Source organism: Sus scrofa, chromosome 7 (assembly GCF_054392235.1).
Source record: "Sus scrofa isolate SSC_HxYL_T2T_F1_AM1 chromosome 7, Sscrofa_HxYL_maternal_Yorkshire_Landrace_v2.0, whole genome shotgun sequence".
NCBI lineage: Eukaryota > Metazoa > Chordata > Mammalia > Artiodactyla > Suidae > Sus > Sus scrofa.
Window position 1 is genome coordinate 86,341,747 of NC_139389.1, and position 19,714 is coordinate 86,361,460.

At 39.4% G+C, this 19,714-nt stretch overlaps 1 protein-coding gene across 21 annotated transcripts in view; it reads left to right on the forward strand.

Annotated features, from left to right (window-relative positions):
* Positions 1–19,714, forward strand: part of CHD8 (chromodomain helicase DNA binding protein 8) — a 61,250-nt gene that overhangs the window by 29,223 nt on the left and 12,313 nt on the right. For all 21 annotated transcript variants that reach the window (XM_013978247.3, XM_021099297.2, XM_003482263.5 and 18 more), the window contains exons 6-22: positions 859–1,041; positions 1,122–1,190; positions 1,552–1,607; positions 2,144–2,261; positions 6,003–6,086; positions 9,695–9,832; positions 11,671–11,792; positions 11,932–12,175; positions 13,137–13,313; positions 15,419–15,562; positions 15,812–16,067; positions 16,659–16,869; positions 17,265–17,460; positions 18,149–18,316; positions 18,513–18,692; positions 18,834–18,944; positions 19,294–19,490. In XM_013978247.3, the coding sequence (XP_013833701.1) occupies positions 859–1,041; positions 1,122–1,190; positions 1,552–1,607; positions 2,144–2,261; positions 6,003–6,086; positions 9,695–9,832; positions 11,671–11,792; positions 11,932–12,175; positions 13,137–13,313; positions 15,419–15,562; positions 15,812–16,067; positions 16,659–16,869; positions 17,265–17,460; positions 18,149–18,316; positions 18,513–18,692; positions 18,834–18,944; positions 19,294–19,490 (2,654 nt within the window). The remainder of the gene's footprint in view (positions 1–858; positions 1,042–1,121; positions 1,191–1,551; positions 1,608–2,143; positions 2,262–6,002; positions 6,087–9,694; positions 9,833–11,670; positions 11,793–11,931; positions 12,176–13,136; positions 13,314–15,418; positions 15,563–15,811; positions 16,068–16,658; positions 16,870–17,264; positions 17,461–18,148; positions 18,317–18,512; positions 18,693–18,833; positions 18,945–19,293; positions 19,491–19,714) is intronic.

A 19,714-nucleotide genomic window follows, 5' to 3' on the forward strand; every position in this document is an offset into this window, starting at 1 on the left:
CACAACTAATGTTTCCAAGATTTGTATATATGTGCAAATTTACCTGTAGGATAATATCTTTGAAGTAGAATTGTAGGATCAAAGGGTACTGGCAGATTTTCTTCTACGGCAGTTTTCTTTGTGCCAATATGTACTATCACCAGCAGCATATGTATTCCTGTTTTAAATATTTGATCAAACTTTCTGATTTTTGCCACTCTGTTAGGTGCAAAAAAAAGGTGTATTAGTTTAGTTTTCAGTTGTAATGATTTTATAATGAGTGTAAGCATGTTTTTACATTAAAAGCCATTTGTGTTTTTTTCTATGAATTGTGTATTTATCTTATTTGCCTATATTTCTATTATATTGATTTTTTTTCTTGGTTATTCAGAAGTCCTTTTTATGCTTGGGAAATGTATCATGTGACATTTTTTATCTTTTTTGTAAAAACTTAAATCTTTTGATGTTTTTGTAAATTTGTTTCTTTCATGCTCTAGATGGCTAGTCATTTGTTTTCAATTCCATTTATAGAGTAATCCACTTTTTCCTCACTGATTACAAGTATTGTTTTTTTGTTTTGTTTTGTTTTTTGTCTTTTTAGGGCCACACCCACAGCATATGGAGGTTCCCAGGCTAGGGGCTGCACCGCAGCCACAGCAACTCGGGATCCTAGCCGAATCTGTGATCTATACCACAGCTCACGGCAACGCCAGATCCTTAACCCATTGAGCTAGGCCAGGGATCGAACCCTCAACCTCATGGTTCCTAGTCAGGTTCGTTTCTGCTGCACCACAACGGGAACTCCATAGGCAAATAGTTTGAAAGGTTTTCTTTTTGAGAGACTTAAGCAGTTATTTTAACCCATTTTTGCATCCACAGAAGAGACGTTCAAACCGCCAAGTTAAGCGGAAAAAATATACAGAGGACCTGGATATAAAGATCACTGATGATGAAGAAGAAGAAGAAGTAGATGTAACTGGTCCAATCAAAACTGAGCCTATCCTCCCTGAGCCAGTGCAGGAACCAGATGGCGAGACTTTGCCTTCCATGCAATTCTTTGTGGTAAGCTGAGAACTAACGCAATTTGAGACCTTTGGCTTGCTGCTCACAATTCTGTTGACTGACTGCATCTTTTGCTATAGGAGAATCCCAGTGAAGAAGATGCAGCCATTGTAGACAAAGTGCTTTCTATGCGGATTGTGAAGAAGGAGGTGAGGCCTCTGATTTTAATGTTAGCCCATAATGCTACAGTCATAGGCTTTATGTAATAAGCACCTTTGGATGTCAGGCTCTATTGCTACAGTATAATTATATGAGATGGTGGAGAAAAGTTAGATAGAAAATAGGAATTGTCCTATTGCTTCTTCTTTTTGCTTATCTGTTTAAAATGGGTAAGGGCTTATTTTCTCCAGCTATCAGCCCTCTGGTATTGAGGTACCAGATTAGTTCTTTAATCCCTTAGTCATTAATATAATCTGTAAGGATTTGTATGAAGCCTTTCCATGTGTAGTTAAAATTAAAGGTTCTCTTTGGCAAATAAGTTGCTAATAACTATCATTTTTTTCTTCTCAGCTTCCTTCTGGACAATATACTGAAGCAGAAGAATTCTTTGTCAAGTACAAGAACTAGTATGTGATCTGTGCCAAAAGCTTTTCACCCCAAATTCCACAGGGTTGTAAAAAGTTCTCCTGTATAGTCTATCCTGGGTGGGAATGTGTCCCTATTTTTTGTTGTTGTTGTTGTTGTTGTGGTTTTCTCTCCCAAATTGTTATTGTCAGTGAGAAAAATGTCTACTCAGGGCAAAGGAGAAGCTGAGGAATTAACATGATTCTTAATATTTGCTTGCAGGAAGAAGGGGGTAAGGGTGCTTCCCGATAAAACCCCTTGTGATCCTCTATACCTTAATTTAACATTAAGACCTTGCTACTCGGAGTATGTATGATCTGTGGAGTGGCAGAATTGGCATCATCTGGGTGCCTATTAGAAATGTGAACTTTCAAGCCCTCCCTAGGTCAGGTGGTTTGTATGCAAAATAAGTTTAAGAAGCACTGACCTAACAGACTCTCCTTACTGAAGCACATACTTGTTATGTCTGTACACCTCAAATACTAGCCTACCAATTTCCCTTTCTCACACCATGACTGGCTATTTTTATCCCCTTCAGCTCCTATCTGCACTGTGAATGGGCTACCATCTCTCAACTAGAGAAGGATAAGAGGATCCATCAAAAACTAAAGCGCTTCAAAACCAAAATGGCTCAGATGAGACACTTCTTCCATGAGGTAATTAGGAATAGATATTGCCTATCATTTATTTAATAGAAGCATAAATTATTGGGATTATCAACCCTGATGTTTCTTCAAAAGGCTTATGGGCGTAAAGGCTTATGCTTTGTATATATGAGTATAAAGTTTTCATTTTGGTTGTTGGACTAGCCTTATAAGTTATAGGATATTTTGAAATCAAGTTGCTTGATATTCACAAAGTATTTTCAAAACAGATGATAAACTGACCTCTGGTCCACTTGAGGCATTCTTCTCCCTCTAGTGTCAGTCTTTAGCATTTGATAGTATCTGCAGACATCAGTAACCATATCATTAAGACAGAGCATTTATTATTGTCTCAAATTTCTTTCTTTCTTTCTTTTTAGGACCATACCTGCAGCATATGGAAGTTCCCTGGCTAGGGGTCGAATAGGAGCTACAGCTGCCAGCCTATGCCACAGCCAAAGCAATGCCAGATCTAAGCTGTAGGCAATTTACACCACAGCTTACGGCAACACTGGATCCCAAACCCACTGAGCAAGGCCTGAGGTCAGACATGCATGCTCATGGATACTAGTTGGATTTGTTTCCACTGAGCCATGATGGGAACTCCTTCAGATTTCTAATTCAGCATAACTAGAAATAGCTTTAAGGAGCTTTAATATCCCACATCCAGTGTTACTACTACTAGTTAAATGCTAGAGCATTTGTAAAGGTCTCTTGAGCCATATTTTAGCTCTCCATTTTGCTTTGAAAGCTTTGTATACATATCTCTTTGCCAAAATGGGATTTTTCATTTTTATTCAATATATAGTACCAACTGCCTTGAGAAGAATTCTTTTTCATAACTTCTTAAGACCTACAGTGGGAAAGGTCTATAAGAAAGATTGAAAGAAGGAATAATGTATAGCTTTAGTGGAGGAAAAAAAAAAAAAAAGAGTTGTGGCCAAACCATCAGGTTTGCCAATTAATGAATTATTTTCCACATCACTTGGAGAAACCAAGCAGGATGATGTAGGTTTTATAATTTTTTTATATTAAAATAATAATTGGGGTTTTTGTCCATGTCTCTTAAAGCCTAATTTGTGAAATGTACAATGAAACTATAATCCCATCTCAGCTGGTATTAGCTGGTATAATTTGTGACCATTGAGCCAAGCTCTACTAAGTAGTATGCCAATCAGATATGCCTTTATAGGTATATAACCAAATCATTCATTTATTTATTCATTGTTTATTATGTGCTAGTCACTATGGTAAAAAAACCATACATGGTCTGTGTTCTTATGTAGCTCACTGTCTAATGGAGAAAGAGAGATTTAAAAATAATTCAAATTGTGATAAGTGCCAGGAAAGAAAGAGCCCAAGCAGACCAAAAAAAAAAGGCTGTTTTGGATAATTAGGCAAGACTTCTCTGAGAATTGAATTATGAATAGGAATTAGGAAGGCCATAAACATGTGTAAATTGTATCCCTGGCATGGGAAATACCATATATGAAGGCCCTGAGACAGGCCAAGGAACTGAAAGGACAGTATGATTGATGTATGATAGTGAATGGTCCAAAATGAGTTCAGAAATTTAGGCAAGCAGCTGCTTATAGGCCTTTTAGTTTTGTTTTTATTCTAATTGCAAAGGTGGGGGAAGCCATTGGATTATTTAAAACAGGTCAAAGACATAATCCAATTTTCACTTTTAAAAGATCATCTAGACTTTGGAGAATGGATTGGAGAATCAAGTAAACCTGAAAGTAGCATGAGCAGTAAGGAGGCAGTTGAAGTTTTCTAGATGAGAAATTATTATAGCTTATAGTAGAGTGATTTCAGTGGTTAGAATGGATAGATTTGAATTTATTTTTAAGTAGAATTGACAGGGTTTGGTGTAATCGTTTATATAGACAAGTTTTTGGCTTGAGCCAAGTGGCTTGAGGTAGGGTCATTTATTACAGGATGGAAGATTTTAGAAGCAACTGATTTTGGGGAAATCATGGTTTTAGTTAAGACTGTGTTAAGCGTAAAATTCCATAACACATCTAGTAAGGAGATTGATACACAAATCTGGATTTTTTAGGTTGCAGTTAAAATTTGGAATGTATCAACATATACAGAGTAGAATACCTGTCGTGGTTCAGCAGTAACAAACCTAACCAATATCCATGAGGGTGAGGGTTCGATTCCTGGCCTTGCTTAGTGGGTTAAGGATCCGGAGTTACCCTGAGCTGTGGAGTAGGTTGCAAATGGGGCTCAGATCCCATGTTGTTGTGGCTGTGCCGTAGACTGGCAGCTGGAGCTCCGATTTGACCCCTAGCCTGGACACTTCCATATGCTGCAGGTGCCTTTTGTCTTTGTCCTAAAAAGACAAAAAAAAAAAAAAAAAAAAAAAAAAAGAAAAAGAAAAAAATATATACATAGTTATTAAAGCTTTAATAATGAATAGAGTCACATGGGGGAAGGTTGTTCTTTACTTTCTAGTACTTCTCTACTTTTTAGAAGTTCTTTCTGTAAGAGAAAGGATGTAAGCCCACAACAAAGCCTTAGCATTTCTGACAAACTAGAGGACAAGGTGGAGAAGGAACTGTATGCCAGAGTGGTAGGAAAAAGATAAGTCACAAAAATCAGGGGGAATAGTGACTTAAGGAAGAGTTTTTTTCCTTAAGGCTTCTTTGAGATCTTTCTTCGGAGCGTTTGGTTGCTTATGTTGGGATACCCAAAAATTGGAAACCCAGTGACTTAGAAGAAAAAAGAACCAATGAAAGTGACAGAGAATTGGCCAAAACAAAAAACGAAACGAGTATAAAAGCTACTGAAGAGAATATGGTGTCTCAGAAAAGCCAAAGGAAGAGATTGCTTTGGGGAGAGAATGATGCATTGGTGAATACTTTGTAGAGGTAAATTGAGGCAAATACAGAAATATTACCATTATAGCAGTTTGGATGTCATTAATGACCTTGACAAGAGCAGTTTCATTGTGTGATGGGAGTAGAGAGAAGAGTGGAATGGGTGGATAAGTGAGTGAAGGAAGTGAAGAGATGGAGATAACTGTGTAATTAACACTCTTGGGGAAAGTTTGGGTTTGAAGCAGGACAGAAGAATAGTTCGAGGGGTGTGTAGGGTCAAGGGAGGTTGTCTTAAGATGTGAAATAGTAGAGTATGTTTCTTTGTTATGGGGATGTACCAGTAGAGAGGGATTCCTGAGAAGGCAAGAAGGAATGGAATCCAAAGCATATATGGGGAGAATGGCCTCTATTAGGGACAAGTGACACTTCATTTGGTAACAAGCAAAAGGATGAGTGAAGATAGGTAAGTGTGTAGGAATTGGTATTGTGGAAATGAGGAACTCCCTTCTTTTTTCTTTTTTCTTTCTTTTTTTTTTTTTGTCATTTCAGCGCCACACCTGTGGCATATGGAGGTTCCCAGGTTATGGGTCTAATTGGAGCTATAGCCACTGGCCTACACCACAGCCACAGCAACTCGGGATCCGAGCCGTGTCTGCAACCTACACCACAGCTCATGGCAACGGGATCCTTAACCCACTGAGCAAGGCCAGGGATTGAACATGTAACCTTATGGTTCCTCGTCAGATTCATTTCCACTGCGCTACGACGGGAACTCCTTTTTTTTTTTTTTTTTTTTTTTTTCCGGCCCCTTCTTTTTTCGTAATAAATTTTGAAGTATAGTTATCAGCTAAAGGTGGGATGGAGGAGTGGGTTTCCTGAGCAGTGATCTTTTGGTCTTAAATTGTTTGGTTTCATAATTCACTAGGATGAAGAGCCCTTCAACCCGGATTATGTAGAGGTGGACAGGATATTGGATGAGTCTCACAGTATTGACAAGGACAATGGGGAGGTGAGTTGGGGCATGGAGGAAAGCGAGAGGCTGCTTAAAGATTTCTGCTTGTCTGCTTGCTCATCCTTTATTTTCCAGATATGGCTGAAAAAATCCCTTGGACTGAAAAGGTACTTTCAAATTTTTTTGAGGGATCCTTAGAATGATATTGGGAAGGTAACAGAGTAGAGAGAGAAGTTAAAAGGAAAGATTCCCATAAAGTCAGACATCTGGGAGTTATGTTTACAAGGACTCAATTCACCGTGGTTTCATTTTCTTTCAGATTTTTTTATGGGAGACCCTTGACATTCAGCTGGGGGTGAGAGGTGGGGATGAGAAAGAGGTACTTTACAACCAAATCTGTGGATATAAAAATACTTGTATAGACTCACAGCTTTCTCCTTGTTATTGCAGAGAATTATTTGTTTCCTGAACTTACCATCAGTTAAAAACATTTCATTTGTCACTAAAACAAATATACTCCGTTTGAATCAGTATTTTTAAACAAATTTTGGCATCCTCCTCCTACAGATTCAGATTTAGTCAGTCTAGGGTGAGACCTAGAGGTCTGTATTTTCAAGTTGGTTCTCCAAAGGAGTTCTCATGCATAGCTTGATTTGGGAACCACAGCACTAAAGTTTTCTTAGATTGGGGAGCAGATTTTAAATATGCTGACACACTTGGAATCTCCTGGTGGCTCAGCAGGTTAGGGATCTGGTATTGTCACTGATGGGGCTTGGGTCCTGCTGTGGCGCAGTTTCGATTCCTGGCCTGGGAACTTCCATGTGCTGAAGGTGCAGCTCTCCCCAAAATTCCAAGTTTATTTTTATAAGTCTTCAGGGTTAGTCACATAGAACCTCAGATATCCAAGGCCTGTTACAATTCAGTGTCTTCAATTCCGAACAAGCATGCTTCAGATAACAAATATTCTGCTTTTGGGTTAGGAGTTAGTTTGTTGTTCATTTGTGGGAGGTGAGTTTTTAGGACAGATTGGTTTCTGTTAAATTATTCTCATTACTTTCAGAATCTCAGCTTTTCCAGCCTTGAAAATCTTACACACTCTATCACTATACCTACATCTTCACTTTCCAAAACTAATTGGGCTTTGATTAGGCCCCTCTGGAATGTATTGCAACTGGAGTGGCAGATTAAAATATTTTAGTACCTTGGTATTTAATTTATACTCTGTCTATTGAATAAAAAACATTCTGTGTACCCATTTTCCCCCTCTCCAAAATGAATTTAATTTGTCATCTTTTTTGCATTATGCAGTAGTGAAATAAATATTATACAAAAATTAAAGCCCTTGGAAAACTAAATTATGGTGCTGGAAATGTGTGATCTGGACAAAGGTCCTTACATAGAAAATGATCTGAGTCACTACAATAAAAGGTGAAAGAGAAACTAGAATAGTTTTAGAGTCCTTGATCTGCAACTATGTTGGCGACACTTATATCTCCACACTTTTTGCTGGCTATTTTAAGTGGTTTTCTGTGAATTGATAGAGATTTTTGTTGGTTACGCTAGGTCCAGCCTAAGTCACCTTCTTTTTTTTTTGGCCGCGCCTGTGACATGTGGAAGTTCCTGGGGTCAGGGATTAAACCTGCACCATAGCTGCGGCAACACTGGATCCTTAACCTGCTGCACAAGGGAACTTCCAAATCTAAGTCTTATAACCCAAAAATGGAAATACAGTCAGTACAATGATCATCTTGAGTGGTGAGAATAGGATCCACTTTACCATTGCTCATTGCCCCATCCCCTGCACTAGAATGTCTGTATAGAGCATAGCATTGTAGTGGAAGCTTCAGCATTTCCCCTTCTTCTTCACTCTTGCTTTTCTTCAGTGTACTTATCTCTTGACTTCCTGGGGCTCACCAGGAAATCTCTTTACCACCATACATTTCAAATAGCATCTGTGTTCAGAGCTCCAGGAGCTCAGAAGTCCAGTGATTTCAGCCCTCCTCTGCTCCTATGGATTTAACCTATTCCACGCTTCTAAAAGTAGTGTGTGGAAGTTCCTTTGTGGCGCAGTGGGTTAAGGATCCGTTATTTCCACAGCTGCGGTGCAGGCCACAATTGTGGTGCAGGTTTGATCCTTGGCCCAGGAACTTCCACATGCCGTGAGCACACAAAAAAATGAATAAATAAAAATAAAAGTGGTGTGGTTTCCACCGAATCAGATTTGGTGCCCAGAGAATAGTATGTATCAGGGCCACCATATCTTCTAAGTTCAGCCTAATGCAACACAATGCAGGATTCTGCCCTCCCCTCCCCCCACCATATTTTATTGGTTGATGAGCCTAACGTTTTAAGTTCTAGAGATTGTTGGGTAGAAATTTCACTTACAGATTCTGATAAATTGCCTAGAAGCATGATCAAAGCTGCAATAGTACAGTGCATCAGCATATGAGCCTGTGGCTTGTGTTTTCAGCCTGACTTTTTCAGCACCTTTTTAGGTACTGACAATCTGTGATCTAATTTTTTTTGTTTTTTTTTGGTCTTTTTGCCTTCTCTAGGGCTGTACCCGAGGCATATGGAGCTTCCCAGGCTAGGGGTCTAATTGGAGCTAATTGGAGCTGTAGCCTTTGGCCTACGCCACAGCCGCAGCAACCGGGGATCCGAGCCACGTTTGCAACCTACACCAAAGCTCATGGCAATGCCCGACCCTTAACCCACTGAGCAAGGCCAGGGATTGAACCCGCAACCTCATGGTTCCTAGTCAGATTCATTAACCACTTAGCCATGATGGGAAGTCCTGTGATCTGATTCTTAAGTTAAATTCTTTTTTTTTAGGGCTGTACCCACGGCATGTGGAAGTTCCCAGGCTAGGGGTTGAATCAAAGCTATAGCTGCTGGCCTATGCCACAGCAACTGCAATGAGGGATCCCAGCCATGTCTGCGACCTACACTATATAGCACATGAAAATTCCAGATCCTTAACCCACTGAGCGAGGCCAGGGATCGAACCCATATCCTCCCGGTTCCTAGTTGGGTTCGTTTCCACTGCGCCACAACGGGAACTCCCTTAAGTTAAATTCTTATCCTTTTTTTTTTTTGTCTTTTTTTGGGGGAGCTGCACCTGTGGCATATGCAAGTTCCCAGGCTAGGGGTGGAATTGGAGCTACAGCTACTGGCCTACACCATAGCAACGCAGGATCCAAGCCGAGTCTGACCTACACCACAGCTCATGGCGACACAGGATCCTTAACCCACTGAGTGAGGCCAGGGACTGAACCTGAGTCCTCATTGATAGTAGTCAGGTTCATTAACCACTGAGCCATGATGGGAACTCCTTTTTTTTTTTTTTAATTTTTTTTGTCTTTTTAGGGCTGCACATGTGGCATATGGAAGTTCCCAGACTAGGGGTCAAATCAGAACTCTAGCTGCCGGCCTACACCACAGCCACGGCAACATGGGGTCTGAGCCACATCTGCAACCTACAGCCCAGCTCAGGGCAATTCCAGATCCTTAACCTGCTGAGGGATTGAAGGCAAGGGATTGAACCCACATCTTCATGGATACTAGTCAAGTTCTTTATCATTAAGCCTCAATGTGAACTCCCAAATTCTTATCTTTTAATCAGCAGAGAACACAGTTTATTAAAGTTTTGGCTTCTTCTCCTCCAGCCTGTAATTTACTACCTGGTGAAATGGTGCTCTCTGCCTTATGAGGATAGTACATGGGAGTTAAAAGAAGACGTTGATGAAGGCAAGATTCGAGAATTTAAACGGATCCAGTCAAGGCACCCAGAACTCAAAAGGGTGGTAAGTACATTTGCGTTTAGAGTATGAAGTCCATATAGGCAGTGGTTTAATTTTTCTCTTACAGAGTTTATGTTGTGGTTTTAGCTTTTTAATATGGAAATTTTCAAACATTTGTAAAAGTTGAAGAAATGGTATAATGTACCCATCCCTTAATTTTAACAATGAATACACAGCCAATCTTGTTTTATATATTTCTCTAACTACTCATCTCCCTGTTTTCCAGATTATTTTAAAGCAAATCCCAGATTCCTTTATTTTATCTAAAATTTCAGTGTTATGTCTAAAAGATAAATACCATTATTACACTTAAAAAATTTAACCATCCCTAAATATCATCAGATATCCAGTCACTACATATATTTCCCTGATTATCTTCTAACTTTTGTTAAATTGTTTGAATTCTAAATAAGGCCCATATATTGCTGTTGGTTAAGATAATTTCAAATCTTTCTTAACTGTAGTTCCCCCTTTGCAATTTTCTCTTAAAGAAACCATGTGGATTGTTCCCTAGGGTTTTCCGTAATCTGAGGTTTACCAGTTATGTCCCCCTAAATACCTTCTCTGTCCCTTATATTTCACATAAATAGTTAGATATATAGAGAGCAGTGCTGTCTGTTAGAACTTTTTAGAACTGTGCTGTTCAATACAGTAGCCACTAGCCACGTTTCAAATGCTCAATAGTCACATGTGGCTAGTGACAGATTAAAACATTTTCTGTCATTGTAGACAGTTCTAGTAGATAGCACTGTTTTAAAGCACCTTTTAAAGGCTTGATGAGGCAGGGGAGGAAGGCCACTAAATCTACTTTATAGATGCTTCTGTTAGGGTGTCTTTTATGATCTTTGCAATTTTTGTTCATTGCTGACATCCATTCTCTAAGGATCTTTTTTTTTTTTTTTTTTTTTTTTTTTTTTTGCTTTTTGGGGCCCCAGGTGCAGCATATGGAAGTTGCCAGGCTAGGGGTTGAATCAGAGCTGCAACTACCAGCCTCCACCACAGCAACACAGAATCCAAACCATGTCTGCAACCTCTACCACAGCTCACGGGAATATCAGATATGTAACCCACTGAGCAAGGCCACGGATCAAACCCACATCCTCATGGATACTAATTGGGTTTGTTACTGCTGAGCCACAATGAGAACTCCCTCTTTAAGGATTTAAAAATGATTATTCTACCATTTCTTCATTTATTAGCCATATTGTTCTATAAATTGAAATATGTCTTACTTACTATTTGATTACCCTGATGTACAGACAGTATAAGAATGGAGGATAATGGGAGTTTCCATCCTGGCTCAGCAGTAACAAACCCAGCTAGTATCCATTAGGACATGGGTTCAGTCCCTGGCCGCCTCGCCCAGTGGGGTAAGGATCCATTTTTGTCATGAGCTGTGTGGCATAGGTTGCAGACACAGCTCGGATCCTGCATTACTGTGACTGTAGTGTAGGCTTGACAGCTACAGCTTTGATTTGACCCCTAGCCTGGGAAGTTCCATATGCCTTGGCTGCAGCCCTAAAAATACTAAAAAAAAGGGGGGGGGTTTCAAAGAATGGAGGATAAATGCTTTATTTATTTATCTTTTCCTTCATTTCTCAGTTTAAAAATAAAGTACTTCCCTGGCATTCTCTGGAAGTGATCAGTGGGTTTTTCATCTTCCTTTTTTCTTTTTTAAAAAAATGTGTTATTGGGAACTCATAAATTTGAACATATTTAATATGTTTTAATTCAAGCAATAATGTTTTTTAATGGATTTAGACCACTGGAAGTACCTAGTTTAAGTTCATCTATTTTCGTTAGTGTCTTCAGCCCATTTATTCAAATTTTCTGTTTTTTAGAATCGTCCGCAGGCAAGTGCCTGGAAGAAGTTGGAGTTGTCACATGAATATAAAAACAGAAACCAATTGCGGGAATATCAGTTGGAAGGGGTCAATTGGCTGCTCTTTAATTGGTATAACAGGTAAAGAAAAGAATGGAACCATAAGACATAGGCTTAGTCTGCAGTTAATTTATTTTCTGTTGAAACAGTTTCTTTTTACATACCTTTTAAAAGGTCTTATCTTTTGACATGCTTTTCTTTTTCCATGATGAATCTGCAGGCAGAACTGCATCCTAGCTGATGAGATGGGATTGGGCAAAACCATTCAGTCCATTGCCTTCTTGCAGGAGGTATATAATGTGGGCATCCATGGTCCCTTCTTGGTCATTGCCCCACTGTCCACAATTACTAACTGGGAGCGAGAATTCAACACATGGACAGAGATGAACACTATCGTGTACCACGGCAGTCTGGCCAGTCGGCAGATGATTCAGCAGTATGAAATGTACTGCAAAGACTCACGGGTAAGTTGTATGTAATGCAGATGTTATGGGGTTCAGAGAGCAGGCCAAGGTACTTGGTATTTTAGAAGCTTTTATATGAATCAGAAACTTTTATTGAGACTCTGATTTAAGGCATTTTTGTCTAGACTGTGCAGGGCAATTTTTTTGACTATGCTATTTTTATCCAGTGGACATATTGATCCATTGGAGTTCTGACTTTATGAATACATACATTTTAAATAGAATTTTACTGGCATTGATAAATTTTCATCAAGAAATGATTTTCCAGAATGTAATTCATTTAGCTAATTTAACTTCTTGATCCATATGGTGATAAACTTAAGCCAAGTCCTTTCTTTCTTTTTTTTTTAATCTACTAAAATTTTCATCAAGATTAGTTCCTTTTTCTATAAAAGTTTGAAAATCAGAATTCGAATCATTCTTCTTTCTTAACATTGAGTTTTTATGAGTTATATTTCTACCATTAGTTTTCTGTGGTCTTTATTTTTACCAAACCAAATTTATTCAAGTCATATTTTGTTCTGTTAAGATAATTGGATTTTTACATCCATCTTTAGGTAGTAACCAATTTTATCAGATACTACATTAGCTGTTTTCACTTTCAGTTTTGTCTTAAATATTTCAGCAGTGCTCAACATTTGTGGATTTTAGAGTTAATCAACAGAAGATACAAGGCTGAAATACATTAGGTAGGCAGGCAGGAGAGTCAAAAAAGTCCAGCGTCATTCAGTGAGATCTATCATTTTCCCAAGAAGCTCAACATGTTGGAGAGTCATTATATCTTAGATTCAGTGATTTAACACTGTTTATCAGGAACACAAATAGTGGCAGAAGTGAGTGGTGGTGCAGTTCATTTTTCCTGTTAAGCCTGTGTGAATATAAGAAAGAATATGTAGTTCAGAAGAGCTTCTCATTTAGGTGCATTTTAGGCCTTTTCTGACCTTATTTCTTTCATGTTTAGGGGCGCCTCATCCCAGGTGCATACAAGTTTGATGCCCTAATCACCACTTTTGAGATGATTTTGTCAGACTGTCCTGAACTTCGTGAGATTGAATGGCGTTGTGTCATCATTGATGAGGCCCATCGACTAAAGAACCGTAATTGCAAGCTGCTTGATAGTCTCAAGCACATGGACCTGGTGAGTTCCTCTCACTGACCTGTGGGCAGAAACACTTGGAATTAAAATAACTCTAATTCCCTGTGGAATTAATTAACCTTAATTTAGCAGAGAAAAAAAAATCAGAATCTTGTTACTGGGTAGTGGGTATGGCCTATGGAAATGGTAATGAAAGTCATACAATTCATATAAGTTTCAGAGTTGGAAGGCAATGTTAGTGGTTTACAACTAAATAGAGAGGTGGGATGTTATATTGGTTTCCCATAGCTGCATAACAAGATCTCTAAAAACTTAGTGGCTAAAATAAAATCATATTTTTCATGGTTCTATGGCTCAGCAACTTTGGCTGGGCTCAGTGAGGCCGTTCTTTTTGCAGTCTTGCATGGAGTCAGTAATGTCCCTGCTGCTGATGGTTGGTGCTGGTTATTGGCTGAGTCATCTCCCATATGGCCTGTACCCTCTAGAGCGCCAGACTTTGCTTCTCTACATGGTAGAGTCGGGGCAGTGTTCCAAGCTGCTGGCCTTTGAGACATAGGCTCTGAAACTCACATGATATCACTTCCGCTACATTCTGTTTGAGCAAGTTACATGCCAAGCCCCTGTTCAAGAGGTGAACTTTTATAGGAGAAACTACCAAAAATTAGTGTCCATATTTAATCCAGCACAGGGACATTACCTAGAGGGGGACATATTAGGATATCTATGGGGTGTTGAGTGTGGTGAGGCATAGGTAATTGGAAAAAAAAAATTCCAAATACTTCTTTTTCTTTCTCTTTTTTTTTAAATTAAGTATAGTTACTTTATAATGTTGTGCCAATTTGTGCTGTACAGCAAACCCAGTCATACATATATGTATACACACACATATACATATATACACATACACACACACCACACACATAAATCTATGTTTTCCCTTTCTTATTTTATCTTCCATATTGGTCTGTCCCAAGAGACTGGATATAGTTCTTTTGTTATACAGTAGGACCTCATTGCTTATCCATTCTAAATGTAGTAGTTCTGATCTTCTAACCCCAAACTCCCAGTCCATCCCACTCCCTTCCCTTGGCAACCACAATTCTGTTCTCTATGTCTTTGAGACTGTTTCTCTTCTGTAGATAGGTTCGTGTTTTACATTCCACATGTAAGTGATATCTTACGGTATTTTCCTTCCTTTTTCTGACTTAACTTCCTGTAGTATAAGAATCCCTAGTTGTATCCATGTTGTTGCAAATGGCATTATTTTGTTCTTTTTTTATAGCTGAGTAGTATTCCATTGTGAATATGTACCACATCTTAATCCATTACCTGTTGATGGACATTTAGGTCACCAATTATTTATTTGTTGGCTTATAATCATAATATTTAAGATAATTCAGTGTTAAATAATACCAAGGTTTTCTTAAATATTTTGTGTTTATCAAAAGAAGCAGCGGAGTTCCCGTCATGGCGCAGTGGTTAACGAATCCGACTAGGAACCATGAGGTTGCGGGTTCGGTCCCTGCCCTTGCTCAGTGGGTTGACGATCCGGCGTTGCCGTGAGCTGTGGTGTAGGTCGCAGACGCGGCTCGGATCCCGCGTTGCTGTGGCTCTGGCGTAGGCCGGTGGCTACAGCTCCGATTCAACCCCTAGCCTGGGAACCTCCATATGCCGCAGAAGCGGCCCAAAGAAATAGCAAAAAGACAAAAAAAAAAAAAAAAAAAAAAAAAAAAAAGAAGCAGCAAGTAAAAGAAAAGAAATTAGTCCATTCCCATAATAATTTTAATTTTAACTTTTTTTTTAGGGCTGCACCCACGGCACATGAAAGTTCCCAGGCTAGGGGCAAAGCTGAGCTGTAGCTATCAGCCTATGCCAGGGCCATAGCAATGTGGGATGAGAGCTGAGTCTGCGACCTACACTACAGCTCATGGCAATGCCAGATCTTTAACCCACTAAGTGAGGCCAGGGATTGAACCTGCATCCTCATGGATATTAGTCAGATTCATTTCTGCTGAGCTACATGGGAATTCCTATCCCCATAATTTTATAGTTAAAGAAATGAAAGCTAAAGTTATATACTTGATGGAAACTTCAGAAGTCCTTTTTGCTTTTGAGTTTCATCATTCTTCTCTTTTCTCCATTTCTAGGAGCACAAAGTTCTACTCACAGGGACACCATTGCAAAATACTGTGGAGGAACTGTTTAGCTTGCTTCATTTCTTGGAACCTTCACAGTTTCCATCAGAATCAGAATTCCTCAAGGACTTTGGGGATCTCAAGACAGAGGAACAGGTAGGAAGGCTATCTAATGTAGTACTAACCCAGGACAAAAAAGGTAAAGTTTGTACTAGGCAAATACCTACAGTTATAGACATCAAGGGTTGTTCTGAACTCCTTGTGCCTACATTGTTTTTGATGTTGTCCAAAATCTACATTTCTTAGATACTGGAAAACTCTCGTTATATTTCTCCTTGTTTCCATATAACACGAGAATGTTTGTCCTCATGTTACTGATGTCTTTTCTCTCTATATTGGGTATAGGTTCAAAAGCTACAAGCCATCCTCAAACCAATGATGCTGAGAAGACTTAAAGAGGATGTTGAAAAAAACCTGGCACCCAAACAAGAAACTATTATTGAAGTAGAGCTGACCAACATTCAGAAGAAATACTACCGGGCTATTTTGGAGAAGAATTTCTCCTTTCTTTCCAAAGGGGCAGGTCATACTAATATGCCTAATCTACTCAATACAATGATGGAGTTGCGCAAATGCTGCAACCACCCATATCTCATCAATGGTGAGGGACCTCCTGGAAATACTTGCATTTCTCTGTTACCTTGTTTACTTTCTAAGTAGTTTTCCTCAGGAACAGTGGATGCATTGACCGATCTGTCCTAATTTGGGAATTAAGGTGGTTTCTTCCTTTTAAAACGCTTCTCATGTGGAATGTCTTTCTCTAGTTCTCTCTACCCCTTTGATCCTGCAAAATCTCCAGAGTTGAAGGATTTGCTGTATAGAATTTCATGAATAAGAATTCAAGCCATTCTGTTCTGTCTTCACTGGTACTTCATTTTGCTGTTTTGGTTTTAGATGCCAGTAGGGTGGTAGTAGTGATTTGCACCTACTATTCTAGTCCTTATCTGTATGTTTTACGCAGTTACAATCTTAAGCCTGACTTAATGTGGAATATTTTGTATTTACAAAATTGGGGATGATTTAGAATTGAGGGGATGATGCTGAAGATCTGTGTGTGAGAAATAACTGATATCAAGTCAGATTACCTTTTTTTTCCTTGCTTCCTTGTTTCAGTTAAATTGCAGCCTTGATATGTTTCCCTGGATCTCACCATCAAGTGCGATTTTTTTTTTTTTTTTTTTTTTTTTGGCAGGTGCAGAAGAAAAAATCCTAACAGAATTTCGAGAAGCTTGCCATATCATACCTCATGACTTCCACTTGCAGGCCATGGTTCGTTCAGCTGGCAAATTGGTTCTTATTGACAAGTTACTTCCCAAACTTAAAGCTGGTGGCCATAAGGTTCTGATCTTCTCCCAGATGGTACGCTGCCTAGATATCCTAGAGGATTATCTTATCCAAAGGAGGTGAGAAAAGAATCATTCCTCGCCTGTGCTGATTATATACTCATGAAAAAGCTGCCAAGAGGAGTTCCCTGGTGGCTGAATGGGTTAAGGATCCAGCATTGTTACTGCTGTGGCTCGGGTTCGATCCCTGGCCCAGGAACTTCTGCATGCTCTGGGCATGGCCAAAAAAAAAGAAAGAAAGAAAGAAAAAAGGCTGCAAAGAGTAGGAAGGCTTGGGTTTAGTTAAAGTTGATCAGGACCAAGATAAAAGCAGTGTTAAGACTGTCACTCTTAACTTTCTGGTAAGGTTTTTGGTGAACTAGAGATGTAGAGGTAATGGTATTGATCCCAGTCTGCTCTTTTGTTCTTTTTTTCTACTTAGCTGGTTAAACTTTTTTCCTGTGATTCCCATACAGGTACTTATATGAGCGTATTGATGGACGAGTTAGAGGCAACCTTCGGCAGGCTGCTATTGATCGCTTTAGTAAGCCTGACTCAGACCGATTTGTCTTTTTGCTATGCACCCGGGCCGGTGGACTTGGCATTAATCTCACAGCTGCAGATACTTGCATTATCTTTGATTCAGACTGGAATCCACAAAATGATCTGCAGGTAAAGGAAATCATTGTCTTAGGGATTAATTACTTAACCTGGGAGGTTTTGCAACAGGATCAGGATTTCTTAGAAAGACTTGTCTTTTAGGAAATATGGAATTGTTTAGTCAGGTAGGTCACCAAACTTTTTCTGTAAAGGACTACATAGTATATGTTTCGGGATTTGCAGACCAGACAGTCTCTGTTGTAACTATTCCTCTATGTCCTTGAACCACAGAAGCAGCCATAGACAATATATAAATAAATGGATAGAAGTATGTTCCAGCAAAACTTTTTTTATTTTGTCTTTTAGGGTCTCACCCACGGCATATGGAGGTTCCCAGGCTAGGGGTCCAATCAGAGCTATAGCTGCTGGCCTACACCACAGCCACGGCAATGCCGGTTCTTTAACCCACTGATCAAAGCCAGGGATTGAACCGTGTCCTCAAGGATGCCTAGTTGGGTTTGTTAACTGCTGAACCACGACAGGAACTCCCTGTTCCAGCAAAGCTTAATTAAAACAGGTGACCAGGGTTTACTGACCCCTCATCTACATGATGGAGCAGTGATTTCATCTTGAAGTTGACCTTTGATTTTGAGTTGATCTCATGGATGCTTAATAGATGTAAATTGGTATTTTGAATCCTTCTTCTCCCCCTGACTAATTTTATGTTATCTTTGCCCTTCCTTCCACTTTTAAAAACCAGGCCCAAGCACGGTGTCATCGAATTGGGCAGAGCAAAGCTGTGAAGGTGTACCGTCTCATCACTCGTAATTCTTATGAGAGAGAGATGTTTGATAAGGCTAGCCTCAAGTTGGGATTGGATAAAGCTGTACTTCAGTCCATGAGTGGTCGGGATGGCAACATTACTGGAGTGAGTCTTTAATCTATAGATACATTTATTTATAGCAGATCATAGTGATAGAAGATGGCAAAAGCTATTTTTGTATAGAAACCTGACTCCTTGTTTGGGTTCTCAATTACTAATTCTTAAAATATAATAAAATATCCCGAGGTGGTTTAGATAATAGTCCCTTGAAGTCTCTTCATCTTTTTATGGGATTTTGTAGATCCAGCAGTTTTCCAAGAAGGAGATTGAAGATCTCTTACGAAAAGGAGCGTATGCAGCCATAATGGAGGAAGATGATGAGGGCTCCAAGTTTTGTGAAGAGGACATTGACCAGATCTTGCTAAGACGAACCACTACCATCACCATTGAATCTGAAGGAAAGGGTTCTACCTTTGCCAAGGTATGTTTTGTTGGGCTAGAGGCTAAAGAAGCAGAGATAGAGAGGAATCTCTGAAATTTAATATATATTTTAAATATACGCATTTCACATTACTCAAACAAGTATTATAGTCAACTTTCCTGTTTCTTTGTTCCTCACTAGGCAAGCTTTGTTGCTTCGGAAAATAGAACAGATATTTCTCTGGATGACCCCAACTTTTGGCAAAAATGGGCCAAGAAGGCTGACCTGGACATGGATCTACTTAATAGTAAGGTGAGCTTCCTTTTCCTTTAGGGAGGAAGTATGCAGAAAACACATTACTTTCAGGAGTCTTTATACCTACGCCGATTCTTCAGTGCTGACCTTGGTTTATGATGGTATATACAAGGGCCATTGTAAAAACTTTCTACATAGGAGGCCCCAGGAAACCACTTAGATAACTGCCACTTAATTTTGTTTCCAAGGTTCCTCCCGTAGATTATTTTGTATGCCCCCCCCCCAAAAAAGCTACCTCTGCGTATCTACAAATGTTACATCCAAAGCTATTTCAATCTGATTGTCTAATTCCTCTCCCATGAGTGTATTGTGAAGAGAGTTACTTCTCCTTCTGTTCTCTGCATAGAATAACTTGGTGATTGACACACCTAGAGTACGAAAACAGACCCGCCACTTCAGCACTCTGAAAGATGATGACCTAGTGGAATTCTCTGATTTGGAAAGTGAAGATGATGAGCGACCACGCTCTCGCCGACATGACCGTCATCATACTTATGGGCGCACTGACTGCTTTCGGGTGGAAAAGCACCTCCTGGTGTATGGGTAAGAACCCACCTTTCCATGAGAAATAGTGCATCTCCATCCTGATAGACACCCTGTTTCCTTTTCAGATTGGAAGTTAGGGTCACAGAGGGGATAATGGGGAAAACTTTATTCTATTACCATGTTTCCCCAAGATCTTTTTCTCTCCCACCTTTTGGGAGATGTGATTCTGAGGGACTGGGGAGTATCACATAATTAGAAAGTCCTCAGGAAAATATCAATGT